Source organism: Euprymna scolopes, chromosome 22, assembly GCF_053919585.1.
Source record: "Euprymna scolopes isolate OS-2025 chromosome 22, ASM5391958v1, whole genome shotgun sequence".
NCBI classification, from domain to species: Eukaryota; Metazoa; Mollusca; class Cephalopoda; order Sepiida; family Sepiolidae; genus Euprymna; species Euprymna scolopes.
Genome location: NC_136503.1, coordinates 21,011,697 through 21,024,707, shown reverse-complemented (window position 1 = coordinate 21,024,707; position 13,011 = coordinate 21,011,697). Strand labels below are relative to the sequence as shown.

General features: G+C 31.7%; 1 protein-coding gene across 1 annotated transcript in view; it reads left to right on the top strand.

Annotated features, from left to right (window-relative positions):
• LOC145243916 (uncharacterized) overlaps positions 1-2,229 on the top strand; it is a 271,687-nt gene extending 269,458 nt beyond the window's left edge. Inside the window, exon 4 of the mRNA XM_080107028.1 lies at positions 24-2,229. Coding sequence (XP_079963154.1) covers positions 24-382 — 359 coding nt within the window. The 3' untranslated portion in view covers positions 383-2,229. The remainder of the gene's footprint in view (positions 1-23) is intronic.
• The last annotated feature ends 10,782 nt before the right edge of the window (positions 2,230-13,011 follow it).

Genomic DNA, 13,011 nt, shown 5'->3' with positions numbered 1-13,011 from the left:
TTTTTTGTTGTTTTTTTTTACAGAAAGACCACAGACCATAAAATGGCGTCTGGTTGAAGAACACTCACGAAGCCCTTTCACGCAGGTCAATGCAACTCACCTTCTAATCACTGCGAATGGTTTCTACCATATTTCCTGCTCACTGCTGATGCAAACCAACCACCAAAACGTCAACGTCATCACGCTGTTGATTTTTTACTCAAACGGAGCTAAATCAGTTTATACAAAGAAGACTTGGCCAACCGGCTTCAGCCGCTTCTCGCTTCAACAGACCATCGTGCTACATTTAAAACAAGGCGACTATTTCTATGTTCAGGTTATCCCACCCAAATATCTCATGCAAGATCCAACTGCCAGTTATCTCTCGATATCTCAGCAATGAGGCATACCACACGATGTACGAAGAATGTATATATCAGCTGGGTGCAGATCTGGGACTTTCAACTGCTGAGGTGCTAAGCTTTTCATTATGATAAAAAAACACTATTTATTAATTACAAAATAAAATGAGAAAATAAAATTAACTAAAAAACATGCACCTTTAAACTAATTAATTGAAGTATTCCATTTTCTGCATAGAAAATAAGTATTGTCGTTGACAATTAGAAATTATTGCACTGGTACCCCTTCAACTTAAATACACTCGACCAACCCGACAACCAGCAAAATCCCACCTTTTCACTGTCGAGATTACTGTAGTTTCCATCTGAACAAGTTCTTTCCTCGAACCTGTGACCGTTGGAATTCCACCCTGCCTCCTGTGCCAATGTGCAGAAATTTAAACGTAATGTGAACAAACATATTGCTGCACAACTGCCCAGTTAGGATGCCCCTATAAACCTGGTCCCTAATTCACAGTGATCCCTTACGTCTCGATGGCAACATGGCTTGTTTGGGGTAAATAAAAAAATAATGAAAACGTTTTTAGTACAGATTTTAAAACAAAACTAACATTAATAATAATTCCCTTCGCACTTTAAAAAAAAAAAAAAAAATTAAAAGTCTTCTTTCTTGGCATTTTGGCTAGGAGCAGAGTGTAGTATCTGTTCTCATACTACACTATATTTTCTGTTCTTTGTTAGTAAAGGAGAAATCTTTCTAGATTGAAACGATTTTTATTTTTGTTCTCATTCAACATTAGGGAAGGTGGATCTTCCCATATTAAAAACTAACCTTGTGTCTAAATTCGTCCTCGTAGGGTGGAGGGGGGGTTAAGTAAGTAATAACATTTTTGGTTCTGAATTCTTTTAAATCAGGATTGATTATTCGTATTTTTTGGATTTTTTTTTTTACGACTTTTTTCATCTTGAGTATTGAAGTACACATCATTTATAAAAATTACACTCTTTTAGACGTAAAAAAAATTCAATTCTCAGTGCCTGTGTGGTACCCAAGATACAATTACAATTTACAAAGGTTTTCTACCCGCTCATATCTGATGGATCGAGAGCATGTCACCCATGTGGATTAAATAATGGTTTCTGTTTGAAAAATCCATGCACATTATCGTGTTCGACACAAAAATTATCGCGTTTGGCAAACAGATTCCTGAGTCCGACAAGATACACCTGAAAAAGGTCGGAGGCTACATCGACCCGACCGTTGTGAAAATAACACTCGAGATGAGAACAGTAGCCTAAAAAATCCCAATAATACGAGAGAGATCCTTTTCCGTTATTTTTCCATAAAAAATCATCCATTATTTTTCATCGAATATCATTTAATATTCTATCTTGCACCATGGTCCATTAAAAACATTTTTTATATCTTTCTCCGAATCAATTTACGCATACAGATTATTTTGAAACGACTTTTACATTTGCAAAAGTTTGATCCATTAAAAATATTAAATGACCCAACACCACCCCTCCTCCCAGAATGTGTGGCCTTAATATATGTAGCTTAATACTGAAGGCCAATGTGTATATATTTGATGGATATTTCCCACGCCCTGCAAATCGATTTCAACACTTTGGGGACCTCTGTCATGCAGCGTACGTGGATTCTTTTGATGGCCTTCATCTACAGAAGAGACTTAACTGAAAAATTCAGCAGCTACTTATTTTATATATCTCTATATTAACAGACTTGTGTATATATAAAAAAAATTGGCAAACGTTTTTCGAAAGCATCTTGAAAAAAATTTTTTTTTTAATTTTGTACAGACAAAATGCCTTTGTAAACACTTTTTAAGATGCAAATATTTTTTATTAAAATAATTAGATTTTTTTTATCTTGTTTTTTTTTTTTTCTCTCATTAATTTCAGATAATAAAATATCCACCCCAGGGAAAGTGTTTAAAAAAATCACACACAGACACACACACACACACACACACACACACACACACACACACACATTAGGAGGTATATTTGATAAAACAAAACCAAAAAAAAAACAGGGGAAAAGTGTTCAGTACGTTAGTATTCGATTGAAACAACTTGTATTGATTTAATCAAAATCCCAAGGTTGAAATAAACACACACACACGCACACACATATGTCTATATCTATCTATCTATATATATACTAGTAGATTTACTAGTATGTATATATATATACATATATATATATATATATATATATATATATATATATATATATATATATATATTAGTAGATCTACCCGGCGTTCGCCGGTATTAAACGTAACGTTAAATTCCTGTAAAAACAATAAAATAAATAAAACGGAAAGAAACTTAGAATGTGAATGTGAGTATTATGTCGTTTTGTTTTGTTTTTTTTTTCTTTTCTAAAAAACAGAAATACTCGAGCTGAGATCGAAGCAAAAACTTAAAGACAGTGAGTCAAGTACGATAACCAGCTTTCCACGATCTTTAAAAATTGTTATCAATCCCACTTATTCTTAACTATCATCAATCCCACTTATTCTTAACTATCATTCTTAACTATCATCAATCCCACTTATTCTTAACTATCATTCTTAACTATCATCAATCCCACTTATTCTTAACTATCATTCTTAACTATCATCAATCCCACTTATTCTTAACTATCATTCTTAACTATCATCAATCCCACTTATTCTTAACTATCATTCTTAACTATCATCAATCCCACTTATTCTTAACTATCATTCTTAACTATCATCAATCCCACTTATTCTTAACTATCATTCTTAACTATCATCAATCCCACTTATTCTTAACTATCATTCTTAACTATCATCAATCCCACTTATTCTTAACTATCATTCTTAACTATCATCAATCCCACTTATTCTTAACTATCATTCTTAACTATCATCAATCCCACTTATTCTTAACTATCATTCTTAACTATCATCAATCCCACTTATTCTTAACTATCATTCTTAACTATCATCAATCCCACTTATTCTTAACTATCATTCTTAACTATCATCAATCCCACTTATTCTTAACTATCATTCTTAACTATCATCAATCCCACTTATTCTTAACTATCATTCTTAACTATCATCAATCCCACTTATTCTTAACTATCATTCTTAACTATCATCAATCCCACTTATTCTTAACTATCATTCTTAACTATCATCAATCCCACTTATTCTTAACTATCATTCTTAACTATCATCAATCCCACTTATTCTTAACTATCATTCTTAACTATCATCAATCCCACTTATTCTTAACTATCATTCTTATTTCATTCATTTATTCTTAAGCTTTTATGTGAACGATTCGCGCATGCGCAGTTCTGAAACAGTTGACAAACAGATAAAAATCCGATGACCCTCAAGTACCAAGTTTTCTATTTTTACCTTTTAACAGCCATCTGTCCGGGTGAAAACCAATTAAACAGTCTTATATCTCTGAATACCTATATACCAAATTTCAATTCTATAGATCAAAAATTAAAGTGTAATGGTTGAAAGTTGTCCTCACACACATGTTCACTTATACACACACACACACACACACACACACACACACACATATATATATATATATATATATATATATATATATCGATTTGTGGAGCACTAAAATATGCTCTCATTTTGAAATGAACTCTTTGTGCAAACAAATCCAGCTTTCGACAATGTTTATCATTGAGATTCCACTTATTGTCAGCAATTACAAGATGATAGTTAATGGTTAAAAGTGCCGAATGCCATTTAATATTTCATCGATGGACGACAAACACACACACACTAACGCATACACACACACACACACACACACACACACATATATATATATATATATATATATATATATATATATATATATATATATATATATATATATCGCGTAACGCCGATACTCATACAATCATATAAACTACAGACCGGAAGCTCTAAGATGGTGTTTCGCTCTTTTCTGCGTTCATCAGTAGAACAAATCTCAACACAGGTTTCGAAACCGATGTCACTTACATGCGAGACGAGTACGCTGTCACCTGACCCACTACGCCACATATAGAAAAGTCTATTGACATAGATAAAGCAAACTGCTGCAAAATCCGACTGTTGAAAATACCTACTCCTTCTTAATCATCCAACTACAAACAACCGAAGCCGATGTCTCACAAGTTGGATTTTACAGCTGGTAGAACGATGCGACAAGATAATCCAGTGCGTAAATTAATATACATATTGTTTTAACAAAAACAAAGACATCAAAGAATGGATTGCTAGCAACAAATAACGTATTTCATCGTAAGTTATAATTGTTTCAAAACTATTCGGACAAATTCAAAGATTATGTCGTTTGAAAATTTTCACAAGAACAGGTTTTCTTTAGACTTATTGAACAGAAAACACTTTAACAATAAAACAATATGGAAACCATTTCCTTTATAAGGAAAAGAAAGCAAGCGAAAATATTTTACCTATATCTCATCCTTGCAAAGTTTTATTGTGAGCTCAAACATACTCCAATAAAAACAAAATTTATTGGTATATGAAGGATTACTGAGTTTGGAATTATATAAACCCAGTAAAATTCGGGATACTATATATATATATATATATATATATATATATATATATATATATATATATATAGTTAAGTGTTAGTTTTACTTATTTAGAATTGCTTTAAATTTTCATCGCTCATTCATTTTGCGACCAAATTTCAAACAATTTTTACAGTTCATAAGTCACCTTCTCAGCTATATTTTGAAATATTTCTTTCGATCATTAAAACAAAGGTTATAATTAAGTGACTGGTGTCCAAAAGTCCTCAGAATTAATAAGAAACGTGAGAAACGGTTTTCTTCTAATTGGCTGTTAGTTACCATGACAACTTTTTTTAACATTGACGTTTTATCTCCGGTTTTCAATGTTTTTTCCTAAAAACAGGGTATATTAATAAATGAGTTACAATTTCCATAATGTATGTATTATCTTATTATTTTATTGTAATATTATTTTTGTATATACAAATAATTTATAAATAAATATAAAAAAAACGAAGACTTTAGGATTTTGTTGTGTTAATTAACAACAATAATATAGAGAGGTTTGTTTATTTTTACACTGATCATAACGCTAAAGATAGACAAGGATGTTTAGTGTCGTTTATCTTGGTGTCTGTACGTAGCAGGAGAAAAGGAAAAGCTAATATTTTTATTCGTAATGCCTGCATTCGACCTAATAATAATTGGTTCATGTTTTAATTTTTAGCATTGCAGTAAACATGTCTTTATAGCCCAGTCATTAGCGTCAAAGGAAAAAATAAATCGTAAGTTAAACGTTTTGGTTGCGACTCTTGGTGATGACGCACGACTAATTTTTTTTTAACTTATTAGAGCCAATATAATATAATAATAAATACGAAATCTGCATAAATAAAATATATTTAAGCGTATTTTAAGACCGGATCAATGCCGGCGTCCTACAAGAATATATATATATATGTGTGTGTGTGTGTGTGTGTGTGTGTGTGTGTGTGTGTGTGTGTGTGTGTGTGTTTGCGCATTTTTGTTGTAAAAATCTAATGGATAAACATCTGAAGAAGTTGGTGGGGACAGGATATTTTTATGGAAACATAAATCGTAAAATTGCCAACTCATCAATGAAACAGCTGTAATGGAAAAAATCCAGGAAATAAACGGTTATAAAAAAGAAAACGTGAGTCTTTGAATTTTCAACAAAATTTTGCACTATATATGCTCTGTCCCTATTAAATAGACACATTGAGCTTAACCCCAAATTAACGGTGACTGGTTTTCAAATAACAATCTAGACCAGTTAAACTAAAGCGGTATACATTGAAAGTAACGATATTTAAAAAACAAACTTTTAAAAAATTATATATATATATATATATATATATATATATATATATGTATATATATATATAATTATTTTAATACCCACACATACTAGTGTTTCATCCTTTCAGAATCATCAGTGGAGGAAGTTACGATTGCCGCTGGTCGTAGAATTAGAACCCTGAAATGAAGGCATCTCTGTGTCCATTTGCAAGGTATATAACCACAGGGCTACCGTAAACCGCAAGTATATTCAAGAGAAATTGAAAATTTATAAAGATATAAACGCTAATAAATGTCAACCTACAATGATTAAGCGACTGGGAGATCACGATATCGCACGTAAGCTAACTATCTGACTTCTTTCACATACAGTGCTCAACTGTTAAGAACCAAGCTTATTAAATGGACCGAAATAATTATAATTATGAATAATTTTTTTTTTTAATACACTCAGACCTATATATATATATATATATATATATATATATATATATATATATATATATATATATATATATAAATATATATACATACATATATATGCATATATATATATATATATATATATATATATATAGTGTAAACACATGCAGCATGTTTTCATTCAAACGGAATGCACGGAGTGTTTTTGCTTAATGATCGTTTTTTATAATTTTTTGAATTGTCATATGGTCAAATTTATGTAAGAAGTCTCAAAATGATGTAATGTAGGCAAACCATGAGGTGTCTGAGCTTTTCTTCCAATTTTCGAATTTTTAATCACGCCCAAATGCATTGTATTTCCTTTTGGTGGATTGATAGTTGCTATTTCCTCTTATGAGTTAAGGGCATAATTTGATTAATATAATAATTAATTGGATGATTTTGTTGTTATTAACCAGATACTGTCCAAAAGTGTAAATGTCAACTGAATTAAAGAAATAAATTTTAAGTTGTTCAACATCATGAAATTTGGAATATAGACTTTTGTAATTTATTCTATATATAAGTATATATATATATATATATATATATATATATATATATATATATATATAGTAAGTTATAAAATATATATGGCGATTAAGCTACACTGAATATTCCGCGTTTCATTCTGAAGAGTCCTAGTGTGGGTGAAACGCGGAATATTCAGTGTAGCTTAATCGCCATATATATTTATAACTTACTAACTAGGTCTACCTACGTATTGAGCACTTTTGAAGTAAATAATTAAAGTTTACGCATAAATTTATACTTTCGTATATTAATGTTATGTGAGTAAATGAAGTAGTTATATATATATATATATATATATATATATATATATATATATATATATATATATATATATATATTGGATGATTACGTACCCAGGCACTTTAATACGTTATTGCTATATTAAAAATTTACTTTTGTTAATTTTTTTGATAAAATTACAAAAAATATACTATTAAGGAAAAACACTGTGCTATTTAACAATATATATATATATATATATATATATATATATATATATATATATATATATATATATACTAACTGATTTCATTAAGCTCCATAAAAACTGAAAGTCTGACTTAAAAACACAAAAATAAAGTACAATGGTGAAGGTTTGTGAAAAACAACATACTTATTTTTTGAGTTCGCATTAAAATGACCAGAAACTAGTCGAAATGGATTCAGATTTTGAAAATAAATATATGTTTGCTGGTTTTGTTTATGATGAGGTCACTAAATTTTTCGATACTAAAAACATATTATTTTCCATGTTATTAATGAACAATGAGAAGAATAGTATTTCAAAAAAGTTTTAGAAGCTGACTGCGTTAGATAATCTTTCAGTAGTATTGTCCCATTTCAGGTGAAAACATTAACTGTCGTTTCGATGCTATAATTATCATTTAAGACGGAGACTGGTTAAGAGGAAGCAAAATATGATTGATTTTACGAAAAACAAAAAAAAATATTGGGATTCTTTTTTAAATTGATGATCTTTTAAACCAACATATTTCAGATGAAAACATTATTACGTACTTACATATAATGTCAAAGTTACTGTATATTCCAAAAATTATGCAAAATGATTCTGTAGAAAAATAATTACAAGTAAAAAATGCATTCATCGAATTATCGTGCTTTGTTGCATGTTTTAATGTGAAGAGTTCTGCGATTAATTCTGTGTGATATATAAGGGAGATAACCCTGGACTTAAATGTACAAATTAAGGGTCTGCCATTTTTAAATCAACGCATTCCAGAACGTACTTGTGGACTGATTTTTCTGTTTAAAATTCATCTATCACATTCTGGACTATTTTCATAATGTTTCGAATTTATAACTTATTTTGTCATGCCATGTAAATACATAATAATGTTTTTATCTTAAATACGTTGATTTAAAAGATCACCATTGTAAACAAGCACCTTATTTTGTTAAATAAATTATTTTAAAAATCCAAAGAGAGTTGTGTTTTAAGGCTATGACAATGCAGTCGTGAAGGAAAGGCGGCTTTGTGTAGGAGACAAAGTAAGTAAACTAGTGACAACCAGCATGATATATTGAACCAGGATTGCGTCGTGGTGTTTTGTCCTCAAATTGTTAGGGTATACCTCATTCCCAAGAAAAAAAAAGAAAATATGTGCAATCACTCGATGTAGGTGTGTTTATGCAAACTACAAAATTCTCCTCATTTTTATAAATATTTAACTGTTAAACAAATATTTTTATATAACACATTAAATACTTTATTTCTCTTAACCAGTCACCTTTTCAAGTTTTTATATTAACTGCGTTAGAGAACGTCGATTGCCAGAAAGAACCGTGTATTAGTTAATTAACTAATTTAAAAAAAAACAACTTTGTTTTGTTTTTCTATTTCACACGTTATACTACCTTGATTTTAACACCAATGCGTTCAGCATGTGATAATATCTAAAAATAATGCAATGTTACAATAACTGCATATTGTCTTTCCAATATAATTAGATGGGTCGGGAAAATAAATGATTACTAAAGACAGACTAATCTGCACAGAGAGATTATCACAATGATTTAGGTCAATATTTTGTTGCAAGATATTCTTGGGGTAGAATTTTGAATCAACTCATTCTTCTTCTTGTGTCGTGGCATTTTCCATACCGTAGATAAAATCATGGTCAGTGTTCTCCATAGGCTTCGATCCATTGTTGGTCCGATTCCTCTGAAGACATCACATGATTTGAACTTGAATACATTGGGTGAGTTGCTATTACCTTCCCCAGCGCAGTGGCTTCTGACTCGTTTGTTTGCATCTATCCGTTGTCCTTATATTATCCGCATAGCTGCAATCGACTAACGTAACTCTTAATACCATAGAGCCGTTGATCTGCTAGAGATTCATCCTCTTCCTTGGCCATCCAACGTCCTGTGCCGACGTAATAAGAGTTATCTTCTCCTAGATGCATGTCTTAACTAAGACTAGGGATGCATCTCTCCCATTAAATTAATGCGCCTCCAGATACCAACCTGGAAATTTCTTATGACTCGGCGCTGTACATACAACGCCAAGTCTTCCTAAATAGTCACCCATCTGGTACTGGCCAGACTCATCGTTGCTTAACTTTGGTGATTTGGCGGGAACCGGTGTGTCAACGTGATTGTGCCGTACCTCTGTGTTAATATTTGTTCAAATTAGTCTATCGTTTTTGTTTCGATCTTTATTTATGTATATATATATATATATATGTGTGTGTGTGTGTGTGTGTGTGTGTGTGTGTGTGTGTGTGTGAACACCGTTGGCCTTGTTGGCAGCCTGAAAGACATCACTTTTGATTGGTATTGATTCCCTTCAAGGATGATTTATAAGAAGTCTCGAACGTTCTGCTATGTTTGGATGAATAAGTCGATTCTCTCCGTTCTAATTGGTTGCCAATCCTTGAATGGATAATCTATTATAAGACTATTACGTCATGAAGTGTCAATTTGATTCTGCAACAGAAACTGTTTATAATCTGGAAACATCAGAAAAGGATAGTAAGCCTCCTATAAGTCTGCAGCAATTTTCACCTATCCGTAAAACTTGATTAACAGACCGGAAATTTCTATCTTGGAACTACTAGTTGAGCTCTTACCTCTCTCTAATTTAGAAAAGGAGCACTGTAACCCTTCTTTGGTTTAGGAAACTAATTTCCCTATTCATGGTAAGTGTTCCTCTCATATTTCATAGATTTTCTTTTGTAGGTTTATTCTTAAAGGACATTTCCTTAAAATAAAAACTATGTCTTGGTTAGATAAAATGGTCAGTTGAGCATCCCACTCGGAACTCAATATGATAAGGCAAATTTCAACTATGGTCGTCGTAGGAATGGACTAGTCTATCTCCACTGAAAGAGAATGGACGTCATAATATTCTACAGAGGCAACGTGTAGAACTACTGAATTATAGTCAGTAAATAGCTACAATCACGTGCAGACATTATTATCTATTTTTCTTTGTTTTATTTTATAGAAATTGCAATATTTGTATATTTACACGTGGAATAAAAAGCATTCTAACACTTACTTTAATGTGTTTAATTCAAAGACAACGGGCCAATCAGAAGATGTTTGATAAATATTAAAAACTAAGATTTGTATATTTTATATGCATTCTTCCTTTCGTATTGCCATCCCGCACTTAAGGTTTTGGTTAATAAAGGGACGGTTATTGTGTTGTTTTCCGATTAAAAAAAATTGCTTCCGAATTTTCTTTGTTTCTCTTTTAAAAACAAAAATCATGAAATAAAAAAATATATATACTTTTCATTACCCCAAATATTAACCTTAAGTTCGAGTTGGTAATATTAATAAAAGAATATATTAAAAAATTCACTTTTAATATGTATATATATTTCAATTACCAAACGTTGGTAAACGTACACAATAGTTAACATTGGAGAACTCGTGAATATAAAAGCGTACAGTTTATATTAAAAGCATTAGAATGAAATTCACTACTCAACCTTCCTAGGTTAACTTGTGGAAATGGTTTGTAAGATTTTAAAAATTTTCGCAAAGCGTTTTTACACTTTAAAAATGGCGTTTTCAAATAATATTTGGTAAAATGGCATAACGATCGAGATTTGGCACTTTTGTTATGGAATATTTTCAGTAATCAACGGTGAATTGTGAAAATCAGTTTCCTGTGAATTTTACACATGAGAAAATTATGGTTATGAGTAATTGTGAAAAGTAAATTCTTTCATTGGAAATTTTGAATTTTATTATTATGATTGGAATGTTTTCTTTTTTATAAATACTCAATGGAAATAGTTTTTGCACAATGTCCCCCTCCTCATGTTAAGAATGGCTTTCTAAATAATAAAGTTATTATTTAGAAAGTGCTAAAGGTGATTTGTCAACTATTTGTACTATTTAATAAACAAAAGAAAATGTGCTTTTATCCAAAAATAAAAATAGTTAATGTGACCGGAACATAATACAGTGGAAACCGACTTTTTCACTTCAACGTTCTGTTGAATATATTCTTAGCCGGAAGTCGCAAATTTGATTCGTTATGACATTTTGCCTATATTTTTCGGCTTACAAGTTCTGGAATATTAATGTTTTTTGTAAAACCAATTCGTCTCCTCCCTTGAGGCTTGCATTCGCGAATATCCACTGGCTTAGAACTAATTTAGTTTATATTGAATCATTTCTTCTAGCAAACTCCCAGGATATTTTGGCGCTAAGTGAAACTAACTCCATTCCCTCAATCTACTTTAACATGCCTGGTTATCTCCCACTTTGCCATAAGGACTCAGACAGATATTTACACGGGCTTGGAGCCTATATTCGAAACACCCTTCCCTTGACTAGAAAATCAAAACTAGAATCAGACGACCAGAACTACATGTGCTTTAGACTTAACCTACAACGTAGCGTTAGTTATATTTTCTTTACTGCTCTCCTTCGATCCAGGATTGTACGCTAATCAACCAAGTCTCTGACAGCATAGATACAGCATTCTTCCTTGGTACTAGCGCGCAAGTACATGTATTTGGTGACTTTAATGAACACCACAGGCTTGGTTTCTCTACTTACACACACGCAGCTGGTAACATAACGCATAGCTTCTCTATATCTCATTCTCTATCACAAAACAGTTACGTTTCCGACCTGTCTCCTAGATCGACAAAATTAACAAGCCTCACTTCTAAATCTATTTCTGGCAACTTTTCGCGATGATTGTGTAACGAATGCCCATAGTCCACTCAGGAATACTGATCACGCTGTGATAATGGTAGCAATCGCCCTAAGCTCTAGAGCCAAAACTGAAGAGCCATTGCTCAAAACGACAAGGTACTGTAAAAATACTGACTCGGGAGCCATCTGCGATCTCATCAGAGATGCCACTTGGGGAAATACCTTTTCTCTTCCTGCAGAACAGTACGCAAATGGAACCACTGAATGGTTTAAAGCGGCAATTGAAGCACATGTTCCCACACGGAAGTTCTATAGCAAACCCCACTCTCCCCAATGGTTTACTTCTACGTGTGCAGCTACCATTGCTCAAAAGCAGAATGCACACCGCAGATTTATTCGATACAAGTCCAGTACAAATAATATTAGGTAAATAAAGCGGATGAAGCAAAACTTCACAATTGAAACGCATGATCTTTTCTTAAGTGGCTCTTGTTTCTGAGATCTTGCGTTATTATCGTGAATAGACAAGGTATTAAAATGCCAATTCATCGGTAAATCTAGAACTGTGTACAACTTAGGAGACTTCAAAGTTATAAAGTAACAGAAACGACATTACATTATTTCCAATCTAATACTAGACAG